We start from the raw sequence: 17,956 nt of genomic DNA, 5'->3' as shown, positions 1-17,956 counted from the left end.
GAGACTGACATTCTGGCTTCCACTTTTGACAGACATGGTCTCTGTGCTTGGCATGAAAAGAGCCTTTCAGAAAATCACTAAGGAGGGGAGAATTAGTGAACTTCTCCACTCTCTCCCAAGGGCAACCCAGAGGGCAAAAAACAGTTAATATGGTCAGCATTCAGGTGGCCTTCAGGACTTTGAAAAAGAGAAAGATCCACTCCTGACTTAGACAAAGCTGTTGTTATATTTTATTTATTTATTTATTTGTCACATGTATGAGATAACAGGTATAAGTATAAACATGGACATGAACACAGAAAAATGGGTATGAATGAAAAGAAACATTAGGACATGGACGGAAGGCATGCTGGTGCGCTTATGCATGACCCCTACAGACCTCTTAGGAAAGGGGTGAGGTCCACACTAGACAGTTTAAGGTTAAAGTTATGGGGGTTTGAAGATATAAGACATTCCAGGCATTGACCACTCTGTTGCTGAAGTCGTATTTTCTGCAATTGAGTTTGGAGCAGTTTACCTTGAATTTGTATCTATTGTTTGCCTGTGTATTATTGCGGTTGAAGCTGAAGTAGTCAATTGACAGGTAAGATGTTGTAACAGATAATTTTGTGTACTATGCTTAGGTCAGATATTAATCGGCGCAGTTCTAGGTTGTCCAAGCCCAAAACTTCAACCCTGGTGGCATAAGGTATTCTGTTGAGTGGAGGACTCTTCTCGTGAAACATCTCTGGACTCGCTCGATTATATTAATGTCTGACATACAGTGTGGATTCCAGGCAGACGAGCTGTATTCGAGAATTGGTCTAGCAAAGGTTTTTATGCTCTAGTTTTCAGTACAATGTTACCGGAGAAGAAGCTTTGCAAAATTGTTTAAGGTTGTTAAGAGGTCAAAGCATGTTTCTTAAAGTTTCCAAAATGTGGCTCGGTTTCTTTCTAAGGCAACAGTGCTAGAAGAAATGCCTCCGTTTCCAGAGAGGGAATCCTCCATTCTAACCAAGCTGAAAAAGAAAAAGGGTCCCAATACAGTTACTGATTTGGAAGACACCAAAAAGGAAAGAAGCTCGGATATCAATGGTAGCACTGAAGCCACCCTTGTAAATGCAAGCACAGCGGTAGGTTTATAGTGCATGTTTTTGCTGTTCCAGAGGGGGAGGGAATACCATCCCTCGTGTTTTATTACTGCAACCTTATTTTAACATTTTTATAACTATTTTCTGAGTGATAATTTATAACTCCTCCTCTTGGCAAGAAAACATCTTTCATTTGTTTCTATCATAGATAAGTCATGTTTTGCTTAATAAATATAAATATTTCTGGAGCAGGACTTAGTTTGTGTATGCAAAGTCACACACTCAGTTAATATTGATCAGTAGATTACCAAATAGAAGAATACATAAAGGCAACTTAAGAATGTCTTACAAGTGAATGCAGAATTACAAAGTTTTTCCATATTTCCTGTACTTTTAGCCACTACTATTCTCAGACTGACACCTGAATTGATAGGTTTAATTCCATAACAGGGTTTGCGTTCATTTTGCGTGTAATGGGCTGTGCACGTAGGCTTTTACCTTTACATTCCCACCATCAGGAGCTCTGAATCTGTTACTCAAGTTGAACACCAACAGAAACTCAAAAAGTCCTGCTTGATCAGATTCTGCGGCTGGAGAGCTACTCATGTTCAGGTATCCCCAAAGAGAAGCTCACCTTGGACCCTTCCAGTGAAATCCGTATGGTCTAAATATGGGAGGCCAAAATAGAACATGTGGGAATAGAAATTAGGAATCCTGCCTATATCTTTTCTACGTAGCGTCTGCTCCATTTTCAGAGAAATATAGAAGAGATCATCAGTTTTATTGTATACACCATACACTTTGGAGGCAAACTAGTTTCTTCTGTTTACTTAAATCTCTTCCTCTCCCCCCCTCTCCCCCCCTCCCCGTGTGTGTGTTTGTGTGTGTATACATGTACTAAGTTAAGTATTTAAAAAAAAAAACCTTTAGTGCCATATTTATTTTAAAGTCAACATGGAAAAGCAGTGCTTTTGGCAACTTTAAAATGTGTGGATCTCAATTCCCAGATCTATCCATCCAGGAAGTTGAAATTTCTTAGTTGAAGGCCATGTATCTTAAAGTTGCCAAGTCTGAAAAAGATTGTGGTGTAACACCTGATCTTTCATAAACAGAATGAGGGGAAAAAAGAAGGCATCTTGGCTCTGTACTTTTTTTCAGCATTTAAAACACCTGTTGTTTTTTGCAGTCTACTCCATCTCCTTCAGCAGACCTGTTAGGTCTTGGTGCAGCTGCTGTCACAAATTCTGTTCCTGCAACATCAAGTGGTAGTTTGTTAGTGGACGTGTTTTCAGACAATTCTGCAAATCCTGCATCACTTGCTCCTGGTTCAGAAGACAACTTTGCAAGGCATGTGATAAATCAGTGCTTCCGTTTCTTCTCTTCTTATTCCTCCCAGGATTTACCCAGTGTAGTTCTTTTCTATTTCCATGAGGTTACAAAACTGTTTGTCACTTTAAGAGTCATTGATTTGTTTTTTTCCCCCCAAAATAGGATTGGCTAATTTCGATATCTTCCAGATGATAGGCTGGATTATTGCTATAGAGAAAGGACCAGCTCTAAACTTGGCAGTTGGTATAGAACTCCCGATTAAGGCAAATGTTCATTCAGTCCTATATACCATGAATGTACATGTTTCCATATATGCGATTAGCAAGGTTACATGTTTTAATCAGATTACGTACCCTGCTCAGAATAATTTTTCTATAATTGGAAAACATTTTCCCCTCTAGGGTGAAAATTCAGTCTGTAACATATCTAGATTTTTATATCTTCTATCACTTCTATTACAACTCTATCTGTATTTCCTCTCCAAGATAGACAGGAAGATTGTATATAATTGTTTAAATATAGTTTCACTAATGCAGCTATTTTTTTATTTCTAGGTTTGTTTGCAAAAACAATGGGGTCCTGTTTGAGAATCAGTTACTACAGATTGGTCTGAAATCTGAATTTCGTCAGAACTTGGGTAAGTTGATAGGTTATCATGAGCTGAAATTGTGATAGATCTGTTTTTAAAAAGTTTGAAATGTGGTTTTCAGTTTAAAGATAATTTCTTTGATTCCTAAAGAGTTCCCCATAAACAAGGTTTCCCTCAGAAAGTGAAGATTTTCAGAGAGGCCAGTTGTATTCTATCATTTGATGAGTAGAAAGCTTCTATAGCTAAGAGCTGCATACAGGAGGTCCTCAGTTAACAACAGTAATTTCTGTCGCTTAGCAATGTCATAAAGCACAATGTTGTATGACCCCATAACTTACCAATAGCAATCCCATTGCTGTTGTTAAGCAAGGTCGTTGCAGATTGTTAAGCAATGACCTCACAGGACTGCAACATAAGAAAAAGTGGCAATTCAGAAGTGTTTGCTTTTATGCTGTTGAAATGGCATCCTAGCCAAGCAGACAGGTGGGCAAGAAATAAGGGTGGGTGGATCAGTGCTACAGAGCACGGGCAGGTGCTATGGGTCCAAGATCCCCTGAAGAAAAAGCAGCTGGAACAACTTTCAGGAGTGACTTGTGACCTTCTTCCAGCTTCCTCATTGACTTTGCTTGTAAGAAGCCATCAGGGAAAAAGGTAAATGGCAATCCTGTGATTGCAATATGTTGCAATCATCTTAATGGCAAGTCAGTTGCCAATGGCCCAAATTGCAATCACTTGACTATGGGGATGCTGCACCAGCCATAACTTTGAGGACTAGTGGTAAGACCCTGTTCTTCAACACCAATTTTAATTTCAAGCAGTCACTTAATGAATGGATGTAATCTGAGGGTTACATATATTTTAAAACTATAATGGTTTCCATGTTTCCCAAATATCCATCTGGCACATAGCATTTGTTTTGAAAACACAAATAACCATTCAGTTTCTGCTCAAAAACTCCCTTCACAATTTCACACGGCATTTTGAAAACATGCTAAATACATTTTTGTGAATAATTTTAAAAGGTTCTCCGTGGACTTCACTGCTAATGTGGATCGTATGATTTAAAATATTTTCTTCTTTCTTCTAGGTCGTATGTTCATATTTTATGGCAATAAAACTTCCACACCATTTTTAAATTTTGTTCCAACATTAATCTGTTCAGATGATCTTCAGTCAAATATCCTTTGTCACTTATATAAATGAGCTATATTATATTCTAGACTACAAAAATATGATTACGTGTTACACTATCATACGCTCTTTGTTAGTTTAGTCCAACACTCTCGATGCTTTGTTTGCCAGTCATATGGCTTTAAAAAAGCACAAAAAATGCACAAAAAGAAAAACTTAAAAATTAGCAATATAAGAAACTGTAATAAATAGTCTTGGGATTGTGTTTGTGTAAAAGAAAATCAGTACAGTTTTTATTTAGCAGATAGCATGATGCAAAGAGAGATTCAGCTGCTTAAATCTCAACAAGTCGGATGTGTGATGTTTTCTTCCATTAAGGAAAGAGGGAGGGTGAAGATGAGGCTCTGAACTGCACAGTCAGAAAAGAAAGGGAGCTGAACTGAAAGAAAGTAAATTGTGGAAGCATTGAGAATATCAACCTAACTAATAAGAGAGATATGCAAAATATGTCTTTTACACAAAGAAAGCAGATATAAGTGCAGGAGCCGTGGTGGCGCAGTGGTCAGAGTGCAGTACTGCAGTTTACTTCTGCTGATCACTGGCTGCCAGCAGTTTGAATCTTACCAGGCTCAAGGTTGACTCATCCTTCCATCCTTCCAAAGTCAGTAAAATGAGGACTCAGATTGTTGGGGGAAATATGCTGACTCTGTAAACCGCTTAGAGAGGGCTGTAAAAGAACTGTGAAGCGGCATATAAATTTTATTGCTATTGCTATCCCTTTCCCAACCATCTGTATACATATTGGTCAATAGTCTATAAGCAGAAAGCTGTTGGTTGCATTCTGACCTGCGTTTCTAAGTTAAAAATCACAGAGTAAGAGTGAGATGACAAAAAATAATTGTACTTGGAAAGTAGATAGACCTCTTATCTCTTCCATAATTAATCCTATGCAAAAGTATACAGGTGAAACTCAAAAAATTAGAATATTGTGCAAAAGTTCATTTATTTCAGTTATGCAACTTAAAAGGTAAAACTAATATATGAGATAAGACTCATTACATGCAAAGCAAGATAGTTCAAACTGTAATTTGTCATAATTGTGATGATTATGGTTTACAGCTCATGAAAACCCCAAATCCACCATCTCAGAAAATTGAAATATTACATGCAATCAATAAAACAAGGATTGTACATAGAACAATATCGAACCTCTGAAAAGTATAAGCATGCATATGTACTCAGTACTTGGTTTGGGCCCCCTTTGCAGCAATTACTGCCTCAATGCTGTGTGGCATGGAAGCTATCAGCCTGTGGCACTGCTGAGGTGTTATGGAAGACCAGGATGCTTCAATAGTGGCCTTCAGCTCTTCTGCATTGTTCGGTCTTATGTCTCTCATCTTTCTCTTGGCAATGCCCCATGGCCCATGATTTTCTATGAGGTTCGGGTCAGGCGAGTTTGCTGCCCAATCAAGCACAGTAACCCCACGGTCATTGAACCAAGTTTTGGTGCTTTTGGCAGTGTGGGCAGGTGCCAAGTCCTGCTGGAAAATGAAGTCAGCATCCCGATAAAGCTCATCTGTGGAAGGAAGCATGAAGTGCTCCAAAATCTCCTGGTAGACGGCTGCCTTGACCCTGGACTTAATGAAGCACAGTGGACCAACACCAGCAGATGACATGCCTCTCCAAATCAACACAGACTCGAAACTTCACACTGGACTTCAAGCATCTTGCAGTGTGTGCCTCTCCATTCTTCCTCCATACTCTGGGTCCTTGGTTTCCAAATGAGATGCGAAAGTTGCTCTCATCAGAAAAGAGGACTTTGGACCACTGAGCAACAGACCAGGTCTGTTTTTCTTTAGCCCAGGTAAGACGCTTCTGACTTTGTTTGTTGTTCAGGAGCGGCTTGACAAGAGGAATACGACATTTAAAGCCCATGTCCAGGATCTGTCTGTGTAGTGGCTCTTGATGCACTGATTCCAGCCTCAATCCACTCCTTGTGAAAGTCCCCAACACTTTTGAATGGCCTTTTCCTGACAACCCTCTCCAGGCTGTGGTCATCCCTGCTGCTTGCGCACCTTTTTCTTCCACACTTTTCCCTTCCACATAACTTTCTATTAATGTGCTTTGATACAGCACTTTGGGAACATCCAACTTCTTTTGCAATTACCTTTTGAGGCTTTCCCTCCTTATGGAGGGTGTCAATGATGGTTTTCTGCACAACTGTCAGGTCAGCAGTCTTTCCCATGATTGTGATTCCTACTGAACCAGATAGAGAGACCATTTAAAGGCTCATGAGCCCTTTGCAAGTGTTATGGCTTAATTAGCTGATTAGAGTGGGACACTTTGAGCCTAGAAAAAACCCCAAATCTACAATCTCGGAAAATTAGAATATTGTGAAAAGGTGCAATATTATACAATACAATACAATACAACAGCTTGCCTCCAGAAGTTGTGAATGCCCCAACACTGGAAGTCTTTAAGAAGATGTTGGATAGCCATCTGTCTGAAAAGGTATAGGGTTTCCTGCCTAGGCAGGGGGTTGGACTAGAAGACCTCCAAGGTCCCTTCCAACTCTACTATTGTATTGTATTGTATTGTATTGTAGAATATTGCACCTTTTCACAATATTCTAATTTTCCGAGATTGTGGATTTGGGGTTTTCATGAGCTGTAAGCCATAATCATCACAATTATGACAAATCACGGTTTGAACTATCTTGCACTGCATGTAATGAGTATCTCATATATTAGTTTCACCTTTTAAGTTGCATTACTGAAATAAATGAACTTTTGCACAATATTCTAATTTTTTTGAGTTTTACCTGTACTTTTAAATTAATTTTTATTCATTCCTAGTGATTTTATGGACAAATATCCACTAACTTGACCTGTCTATAGCAATAATTTTAAGTCTTCTAGCAACGTCCTAGCAACCTATTTAATCCCAAACATACACTTAATCTATTTATTTCCCCTATCTTAACCTTTCCAAACCTTTATGACCAGTTTCAATCTTTACAAGGTTCAGCAAAAGAATAACAGCAGAAAACAAATCTGTTTCCTTAACTTATCACGTCTGAATCTGCAGACTAAACCTGTTGACCTCACTGTGGAAGGGGGCGCTCAAATGCAACAGATTGTAAATATTGAGTGTATATCAGACTTCATGGAAGCGCCAGCTTTAAACATTCAATTCAGGTATAGTTGTTTAACTTTGAACATTATTTTTCATTTAAGTGCACTTCTAGAGGAATATCTGCAGTAATCCATTTCCATGAACACAAAAAAGGATATTTTGTGACCTTAAAAATTAGCTTATTGATGATGGCATAAACTTTTGTGGCCTTCAGATATAAAGCATAATCCTGGGTGGGTGGGTGTATGTTTGTGTGTTTGTTTTGGGAGGGGGGGGGGTTGAGCAAAGAATTGAAAAAAAGAAATGGAAGAGGAACAAAAAGGAGTAAGTTAACTATCGGTAGCAGCTGTTCACAAAACATGTGATGATTCTGCCACACGAATTATTTGAAGGGATTAATATTGTTATCATTTATTTCCGCTTCATATACGGGCCAATTAAACATTTTGATGAATTTTAGTTGAACTATTTCATGAGGAAATAGTCTTGACATTATTTTGCCCGAAAATAGTCTTGGGGACAGGTCCAACTCCTGTGAAGTGTTCTCCATACCTCCCTCATGAGTATTATTTATCACATTGCCATTTTTAAAATAAGTAGGCATCACTATCTACATCTCTGCTTTTCAGTTCCATCTTAATTTACTGAGTCACATATGCCCTTCTACCATAGGAATATTCACTTTGAATGTTCCTTCATCTGTTGGAGCATATCCTATAAAACCTTCTCCCATCAGGCAAAACTTTGGAAGCATAGAATCTGATTGCTTAGCCTGGTCATTTAGACAGGGCCTGCTAAGAGCCCCCACTCCTTGCAAGGTTCATGGGTATGGGCAGGATGGCAATCATTCTCACTGGTGGCCTCCCACTTTATGGGAAATTTCCCTCCTGAAAACACATGAATCTCCTACATTGCTTGCTTTTTGTAAGCAAGTGCAAAATATCCTTTTCCAATATGCCTTCACTGAGATGATTGGGATCGGCAAAGTAATTTGCTTACTCTACTGTCATTAAATTTTGTGCAGTACCTATTATTTGGAAGTGGACAGTTGAGGATCCAGTTTGGGATGGCTGTTCCCAAGATATTTGTTTAAAACAATAGTCTGTTTTTTTTTAGGGATGTAATGCTATTTTTAGGGAGGTGATGATATTATTTAAAAAGGTGTAATTGGGACAAATGGTTGAAGAACTGCTGCTTATGAAACAAAAAGGAAAGAAGGTTTTCTTTAAAAGGTTGTCATTGCCGTTTCCAGATATGGAGGAACTTTACAAAACATCTCCGTGAAGCTACCTATCACACTGAACAAATTTTTCCAGCCTACAGAAATGGCTGCTAATGACTTCTTCCAGAGATGGAAACAACTGAGCAGGTAAAATTATTTTAATCTTGCATGTCTTTAATTATTATGTACTATATTATTTTTTCCAGGTTGTCACTTGGATTTTAGTGAACATTGACACCTAGTTCAAATGAAAAAGGAACCTCTTTAGACATAAATCCATGAAGGAGAATATTTGTTACTCAGGGTTGAAATGAGGGATCTTTGTGTTCTCTGAGCTTGGTTGTTTTCTTGCAGATGTTTCATTACTCAAACTAGGTAACATCATGTTGTTGATGATGATGATGATGATGATGATGATAACTAAATTGGGTAATGAAACATCTGCAAGAAAACAACCAAGCGCAGAGAGCACCAAGGATGCCTTGTAAATTCATGAGTTGTTTCTGTAGGAGCCGGGTTTCAAAACTCCTTTTTATTTATTTATTTATTGTATTTATTTGTCAACAAGTACAAGGAAACATGTATGAAAACACATGAAAAAATGGCACAAATATATGAATATAAATAAGCAAAAGATAGCCATAAACACATAAAAAGAGTACATATAAATGGGACAGTAGGACAGGGACGGTAGGCAAGCTGGTGCACTTATGCACGCCCCCTTAGGGACCTCTTAAGAAATGTGTAAGGTCTACGGTAGGAAGCTTAAGGTAAAAGGTATGGAGGTTAGAGGAACTAACAACAGGATCGGGTAGGGTGTTCCACACATTTGCTACTCTATTGCTGAAATTGTTTTTCCTGCAATCAAGATTAGAACGGATTATATTTAGTTTGTATCTATTGATAGTCCTTGTGTTATTGCAGTTGAAGTAAAAGTCATTAACAGATAGGATGGTATGGCAGATTATCTTGTGCACTTAGCTCAGGTCGGAACATAGACGACGTAGTTCAAGGTTATCCAAGCCTAAAATTTCAAGCCTGATGGTATACGGAATTTTATTACGAGCAGAGGAGTTGAGTAGTCTTTTCCCTGCAAAGCAATTCAGTCCTACGTTTGATCTTTAAAAAGAACTACAATTTTGCAGCCACAGATGTTGCCTTTTCTCACTCAGAGTTCCCGGAGTAGGTCACTGATGGCATTCTGCTCTCTTAACTTCCTTCTATATCATTATTCTTCCTGGAAGATGAGTCCCAAACTGTGGCACTCACAGTGGTGGGTTTCAATTTTTTTAGAACCTATTCTGTGGGTGTGGCCTATTTTGTGGGCGTGGCTTGGCAGTCATGTGACCGGGCTGGTATGGCCAAGTTGACATCACTCATGCACACTCAGTCACATGACCATCCCTCACCAAGCCATGTGGCAAAAACATTTGGGACTCCTATGAAGGGTGGGAGGGGAGAGAAGGGAAAACCTCCCAAAAATAGACAACTGGAGGATTAAGGGCCGAAATTAGGGAGATCGAGAAGGCAGGACAGAGGGGAATCCAGTAGAAAGCTATCACATGCTGGGGAAAGAACCTTGGGAGATCGGAGAAGGCAAGACAGAGGGGAATCCAGTAGAAAGCTATCGCACCCTGGGGAAAGAACCTTGGGAGATCGGAGGAGGCAAGACACAGGGGAATCCAGTAGAAAGCTATGGAAAGAATTTTGGGAGATCAGAGGACAGAGGGGAATCCAGGAGAAAACTCCTGAGTTTGCCGCTGCTGTCTGGTGGATTGTGCCGCTGGACCTCTCCATGCTTCTCAGTTCACCACCTTTACTCCCAGGTATTGGACTTGACACCGAATTGGGCTAGGATAGTGTGGACGGGTGGGCAGGAGGGGGAGCGAGCGAGCGATAGGGCTGGTGCAGGCTTTCCGGAAGTTACTTCCAGTTCCACCGGTCGAACCTCCTCTCACCGGATTGGTAACTTTCACCATCCGGTTCTCCCGAGCCGGTGTGAACCGGCAGAAACCCACTACTGGGTACTCATTTATGATGCAGAGATAAATCAAACAGAAAGAAGCCTGCTACATTTGAGTGAGGCATTTCAGGGTAGAGGCTATGCCTGGGCGAACACAGTCTATAAGGCTGTGGTTTACTTTAACTTGATTGTGTATGTTTCAGTGATTCACAATAAGTTTACACAACTTACTAAAGACAACTAAATTGCATTAAGATTTAGTATTACCGGTATATGTGAACCCAGTGAATATCTCTTTAGTTTCTATGACTCCAACCTGTTATAAATGTTCTCTTATGTGACCCATGTGTGGAATCAATGTAAGAAATGTGGTGAAGAGATTTAAATAGATGTTTAAACAAATGTTATACTGGCCATGCTATTTCAGAAATTCAGAATGTCAATATCAGAACTCACATATTCATCTATAGCAGTGTTTCTCAACCTTGGAAACTTGAAGATGTCCGGACTTCAACTCCCAGAATTCCCCGGTCAGCAAATGCTGGCTGGGGAATTCTGGGAGTTGAAGTCCGGACATCTTCAAGTTGCCAAGGTTGAGAAACACTGATCTATAGTTAGGAAACTTTCATACATTGTCAGAAACAGAATGATTCCATTTATTGTTTAGTATAACATGGACCACATTAGGTCTTATCTTTTAAGGGGCTAAAATTAAATATAGAATTATTTAATAAATTGTGAGCATTAATATAGCAGAAGCTAAACAAATTTAGTCTTTCTGCATGTCCATTTATTTTGATGGCTGAATTCCTGGAAAATATTGGACACTTCTTCCATCTCTCTATCCATATATTTCTCTATCCATATAGCTAAAGAGCAGCTTACCTAAGGATACCTGTTTTTGGTTCTTTGGTTAGACCATTGCTATACAAATCCTATAAAATTCATTGTTTGGAAGAAGAGTGCTATAAAGATGCATATGTTACACTGCTACTTCCGTGTAAAATGTGCTTACATTCTGTCATAAACATTTTACTGCAGAAATATAATAAATATGAACTGCTAATACCAACTCTTGATGTTTTTCATAGCCCTCAACAAGAAATGCAGAATATCTTTAAAGCAAACCATCCAATGGATGCTGAAATTACAAAGGCAAAAGTAAGTATAATGTTTGATCTTGCCTCAATGGTTATATTTCACCTTCCAGCACAGTTGCTTCTGTGACATCAAAACTTTATAATAATGGAAAATAAAGCTGTTGTCTTTAATTTGTTTTTTTTTAAAAAAAAACACCTGACAATGATAGAAAAGTTAAAGCTATGGTTTTAACAGCTTACACATCTATACTTTTTTTAAATAAATGCCTGGACATTAGGAGACAAAACAGCATGGGACTCTATTAGTTGGTAATTGTATGGTAGGAAGTTTGCTTTGCTTCTTACATAAACATACACAAACAGCCAAAGTTTTGTTCTACCAACATAAGTATAAATTTTGGTATCTTTTTCTTTGCCTCTTGAAGGATTCTGTTTTATTCATTAAGAAGTAGAAATTTGTTCTGCTGTTCTGCTTGTTGTGCTTACCAAAATAAAAAGGTGCTTAAAAAAAATAAAACATAAAGCTAACGAACTAACAGATCTAAAAAAGACAGAAGGAATTTCTAAGCTTATTTCTTCACTGGTAGCCTTTTGTTAATCAACAGCTATTCAAAATAATACACTACACACTAGGTACATTCTGACAATCTTTGAAATGCATCGTTCCCTTTTCTATATTTTATTAACTGATTCTTAAAAATGGAAGCTGTTTCCCCCAAGAAATAAAAACTAGCTTTTATCAAATTGTTCCTTTTCACTATCAATTATTTTTAGTGCCCAAGTCAGGATTATTTATGTCTAAATGTTTTATGGTTGATTTGTTAATCTATTTTATCTGGAAAAGTTGTTTGGGTATTTGATTTTGTTATAACACCACATTTCTTTCTTTAATTCAAACTTTTTCATTCTCTCTAATATGGAAGCTACCTGAGTCTTAATCAAGTGTATGTTTAGCATTCTGCTCAATCTATCATATACACTTTCTATGTCCTCCTCCTTCCTTTCTCCATCTGTATGTTGTCCAATGGCTTTCAATTCAGTTAAATGAAATTAATTCGTCTTTTAAGGAGATGTATTAAGTAAAATTAAATCCTCTTTTACAGATCATTGGCTTTGGCACAGCTCTACTGGAAGAAGTGGATCCTAACCCTGCTAACTTTGTAGGTGCTGGCATAATACACACAAAATCAATACAAATTGGTTGTTTGATGCGTCTTGAACCCAACCTTCAGGCAGAGGTAACCTTTGCTTATTTTATTGTCAAACCAAGAGTGTGTATCATATGAAAGACACTAAATTTTCCCTATGTGTATTTTTACAGAAATCTTTTCTTCTAAAGTAAAATAGAAATGCTAGTGTTTTTTATTGCATTAGAGATCCTTTCATTCACCAAATGCAGACATAATGCTTTATTGAAGATTGTGCTCTAACAATATACGTGCTAGCTGAGTGGTATCGACTAAGACAATGCATACATACATTTTATAGCTCTCCCAATACTAGCTTTGCCTTGTATTCATTGTACAACCTGTACAGACAATTGAGTTTCTGCAAAATTATATTCCGAGTGCTGTTTATTAATCAGGAAGATCAATTGGGATGGCGTACCATTCTAAACAGGTTTTGGTTTGCCTTTTTGTACTGTAAATTCTCCAGATGAAACTCACACCTCTTAAACTTGTATTTTCTTTTTTCGGATTGATTAATTGCCTTTTTAATTTTGTGACAGATTAACTGAAGTTGCTTTCCATTCCGTATCTCTTGTGTGCACCAGGGAATAAACTTTATTTTTTGGGCCAAAATGTATGGACTTGTAAATATTGTGATACATGATTGTACAACATATAGCAATATCACTTGTGATATATTAAGTTTGGAGGATGTAAGATGTTTTGAGTAACAACCAGATTTTTGGGGAGTGGGAGCAGAAGAGGAGCAGAAAACACTTATAAGGAAAAGATTGCTGAATGAGGAAGAAGACTTATTATGGGATTCTCTGCTAAAGCAGAGTTATGCAACATCTTTAAGTCAGTGAGCATATTTGGAATTTTGAAAACAATTTATAGGTACTGTACTTTCAAAAAGTGGTTGTGATGCCCATGTCCCAGAAGGACAAAGATACTTCTCAATATCAGTGGTCTATACTACCCATTTCTATTTTTTCTGGACATACAACTGCCAGTAACTTCTATTTTATAAGAATACCTAAAGGTTCTAAGAATGTAAGTAAAGATAAAGCTTCACAATAATGCTTAATTTTGTAGCTCAGTCCATTTTCTTTAATTCTAAATACAGGTAATCCCACTGATTACTATTGAACTCTTTGATTTAAAAAAATAGCCTCTTTTCCCCTTAAGCCAGGCATGTCCAAAGTCCAGCCCGGGGGCCAATTGCGGCCCATTTTCAAATTTTGAGCAGCCCTCAGCCTCTTCTCCCCACCAGCTCAGCCTGTCACTCATCCCCGCCAGCCAGCATTTTTTCCTTCACCGCACATTAATGTTAATGGTTCAAAGAATGTCAGGCTGAATGATTGGCCCCACACATTTTCACCTCACCAAATCTGGCCCTCCTTGCAAAACGTTTGGACACCCCTGCCTTAGGCTAAAAAGGTTCTTTAGAAGTTCAGATTAGGTTCTCCTCCACAGCAATTCTTTTTTTTTTTAATCTTAAAACATCAAACCACCTTATGATTCTAAAACATCTAAAATTGTTACAGAAAATACTTACAAGCAGGGTAGGAATTTGGGCAATTTTATTTATTTATTTATTTTATTTTATTTTATTTTATTAAATTTATAGACGGCCCCCTCTCCCCGAAGGGACTCTGGGCGGTGTACAGACACCACATTTAAAACCTAATATAGAATAGATACACTTAAAAACCCATTAAACAATAAGGCTGTACAGGAATAAAGGTTAAAACTTAGCTTAAAACAACCCCCAAAATTTAAAAGTACAGAATTGAGGGACTAGATCGGGATTAGGCCAGGCCCGCTAAACCAAACAGGTGGGTCTTGAGCAGCTTACGAAAGGAGCGGAGATCAGTGGTTGTTCTGATATCACGGGGGAGGTCATTCCATAGGGTTGGGCCCATCACAGAGAAGGCCCTACTCCTGGGCGTTGCCCGCTGGCACTGCCTCGTGGACGGCACCCGGAGGAGCCCCTCCCTGTGAGAGCGGATCGGTCGAAGGGATGTATGGGGCAGGATACGATCCCGCAAGTACCTTGGTCCTGTGCCATGGAGCGATTTAAAGATGGTAACCAATACCTTGAAACACACCCGAAAAGCCACAGGTAGCCAGTGTAGCCCGCGCAGGAGAGGTGTTACGTGGGAGTACCTAGAGGCTCCCGCAACAACCCGCCGTTCTTCATAAAACTTATTTTTCATTATTTTTTCAGATGTACCGACTAACACTACGAACAAGTAAAGAAACAGTCTCACGAAGATTATGCGAATTGCTGTCAGAACAGTTCTAAATCTTAACTCAAGACCAGCTTTGATTCTTTATTTCTGCCTGTTTTTCTTGTCCTGCTCCAGGAATGTCCTGTGCACCAGTGTCTGCATAAATAACTGCCATCACATTCACATTCCTGCCTTAAAGGACCTGTCCCTCTTATGTGAATAAAAGATGTGTGTAATGTAAAGTTACCTAAATGTGAAAAATATTTCTGGCACAAGGAGGCCAGGAGGCATTTGTGTTTGTCACCGCAACTATTTCAGGCATTTTGTCAGGAGTTGGTTTTATGATGACTTACTTTGATCAACAATGATCTAAATGAAAGGTGTTTGAATTTTCCCCCTGGAAATTCCGATGTAAATTGCTAGTAACGTTGTGGTCACTTCTCCTACCCCTGCATTACCCCAACAGTAATCAGTAAAGTTCTGTTTGATGAGACTGTGCAGCAGCCATCTTGCTGCTGTACTCTTTGTCAATCTTAGGCAGATCTACTTTTGAGAATGTCCAAAATGCATCCATGTGATGTGATGGGAAGTCAGGAAATGTTGTAATGAATCTCACAGGTGTTGGCTTTTTCAAAATAGGCTAAGGGCATTGACCTTGAGTACAGTACACAGAGGCATTAGGATATTATTTCCCCCTACCTCAAGCAATTTGTTTTAAACAGCTTTAATTCACCCTTTCATTTCCTCAAAATGATGAATTACCAAAGAGTAAAATTCTCATCAAACGCTGGAATAAAGAACCAGAATTATTAGATTCACTATTTCTAGAGAACTCTAGTTAATCCATTGTTCACTTGGATTGTAAATTTTTAAAAAAATCACATGGAGCTACACTAAAAATTTCCCAGAGAATCTATGTTTCTATATTCTCTAGCCCTGGCTGTTATTACTGATAGGCAATTTCGATGTAATATTTTTGTTAGCATATGGGTGGGTCACACAGATACAGAAGTCTAGTATATTCAGGTCCTAAGTAAATCGTTAGCTTTTGAAAGTATAATGGTCTGATAATTGCTTTTTTGACATCACAAAGTTGGGTGCACTATTTTCAAAACATCTAGCAATGATATGGTCTACTTTGCGTGAGATATGCATTTGTAATATATTATAGAAATTCAACCTGACATCCTTTTTAACAAGTAGAAATAAGTTTCAACCACACTTCCCTGAAATGATTCTAAAATGCACAGTCACTCAATAAAGCAAGAAAAAATAAGCAATGGTATCTATATTGTAATAAATGTCCTTGGGAGTTTAATCAGCTTCTTTTTTTAAAGATAAAATTGCATGTCTAAACCAGACAGAACTATTATCCAGATTCCTCTAATTTGAGTACTGAATTACTGGGTTTTTTTGCAAACTTCTTAAGGTAGATTTGTTGGGCTCCACTGAATTAGCACATTTTAATAAACGAAATGGCATTAATTTGGCCATGTAATAAAACTAGGATAACTTCCAATATTCTTCTCTTACTGGAGAAATTCAAAGAGTGATGATCACAACGAACAGGTTAATGCGTCCTCATTTTTCACATGGAACTGGAAGCCATTAAAACAAGGGATAATTAGAAGCTTGTCATATAACATATTGAGAAGACCTGCCATTTAACTTTTAAAAGGGCAGTTTTGAAGGCACTGTGATTGCATTTATTTAATAATACCATGGCAAAGCACTGGTGGTCTTCCCTGTGCAGTTGTGATCAAATGTGATTTATCCATAAAAAGATGAAGATTCCAAATCAGCTATTCATGTGGTTTTTGTTTCCCTAATGGGGAACAGAGAATTGAAGTACAGGTATATACAATTTCTCTTTATTGGGATAAGTGACTTGATTACCAAAGTTATATATCCTCTTTATCAACCAGAAATAATACTTTTTGTGGCTAAAACAGTATTAGTAATCCAAGTGCAGTATTTGTTATTGACTTGTGAAAGATTCCTCAACTGGAAGATGAAATGCTGTAAACTTAGGTCTACGCTCCGGTATCTATGTATAACCATTTCAGTATATGAAAAGTGAATTTTCAGCTTATATGGTCAACTTTCATTATAAGTGTATGAATCTGAAAATACATAACTCTAATCATGTTACCTTTAGCAGAAAAAATAAATGGCTAGAAGACTAAAATTATGTTTCCTCGTTCTCAATTTTAAGAACTTTCAATGTGTCTATTTTTTTTAAAGAAATCTCTTTTCACACCATTGCGAAATCACAGCTGCCTGTTGTTTAGCTGGTGTTGGTCTTTATAGCCACTGAGTTTTCCCCAAGAACTTAGGATGTTGTAATAGATCAGTGTGGTGTATATCATTATTGTTATGGTTGATCACACAATCAGATGCTTAGACTGGATTTGACATTTTTATCTAACTATTGAGTCCTTCCCAAAGATTTGGCAAATGCAGGTATTATTTGATGGTGTTAAAAGTATCATCGCAGGATGTAAACTGTTGCAAGTAAAGCTGCCTTTTGCAATTGACTGGTGGTGATTTTGTCAATGCCAATGATGCTGCTTGAGACATTTTGGGATTGCACTCAAGTTGCTATTACAATTGATACTGTCTTTGCTTTCATCACTGTCTTAATTGCAAATGATTGCTAATTAAGGACTACCTGTTAATTCTTCTTGGAAATTGATCCTGACTTGGAATTCATTTTTTAGAGCAAGGGTGTCAAACTGGCGGCCTGCGGACTGGATGCATCATGCTCCACAAATGGGAAAAACATCGCGAAATGTCAAGTGAGTTTGACCCCGTGTTTTAGAGGAATACAGACCAAAATTTCTATCTCAAGTTTTACCATATATTTAATCTGCCCAAATGGCCCCCTTCAGTAGCTTACCAGGTAGGGACAAGTAAGAAAAATACGCTCTCTTTATTTTCTGGTTTTACCTGTCATTAATTCCAGCCTCATCCAGTGGCAAAGATGCATTTTTTTTTATTTTACAAATTATCTT

At 38.0% G+C, this 17,956-nt stretch overlaps 1 protein-coding gene across 3 annotated transcripts in view; it reads left to right on the top strand.

The window, feature by feature from the left end:
• The window catches only part of AP2A2 (adaptor related protein complex 2 subunit alpha 2), a 61,885-nt gene extending 44,755 nt beyond the window's left edge, over window positions 1-17,130 (top strand). For all 3 annotated transcript variants that reach the window (XM_081937195.1, XM_081937196.1, XM_081937197.1), the window contains exons 14-22: window positions 939-1,112; window positions 2,257-2,417; window positions 2,954-3,036; window positions 4,076-4,165; window positions 7,193-7,316; window positions 8,507-8,623; window positions 11,531-11,600; window positions 12,643-12,777; window positions 14,939-17,130. In XM_081937195.1, coding sequence (XP_081793321.1) covers window positions 939-1,112; window positions 2,257-2,417; window positions 2,954-3,036; window positions 4,076-4,165; window positions 7,193-7,316; window positions 8,507-8,623; window positions 11,531-11,600; window positions 12,643-12,777; window positions 14,939-15,016 — 1,032 coding nt within the window. In that variant the 3' untranslated portion in view covers window positions 15,017-17,130. The remainder of the gene's footprint in view (window positions 1-938; window positions 1,113-2,256; window positions 2,418-2,953; window positions 3,037-4,075; window positions 4,166-7,192; window positions 7,317-8,506; window positions 8,624-11,530; window positions 11,601-12,642; window positions 12,778-14,938) is intronic.
• Window positions 17,131-17,956: the final 826 nt, after the last annotated feature.

Source organism: Natrix helvetica (genome assembly GCF_964273705.1).
Source record: "Natrix helvetica genome assembly, chromosome: 1".
NCBI lineage: Eukaryota > Metazoa > Chordata > Lepidosauria > Squamata > Natricidae > Natrix > Natrix helvetica.
The sequence above is the reverse complement of the archived record's forward strand: the minus strand, read 5'-3'. Positions and strand labels throughout refer to the sequence as shown.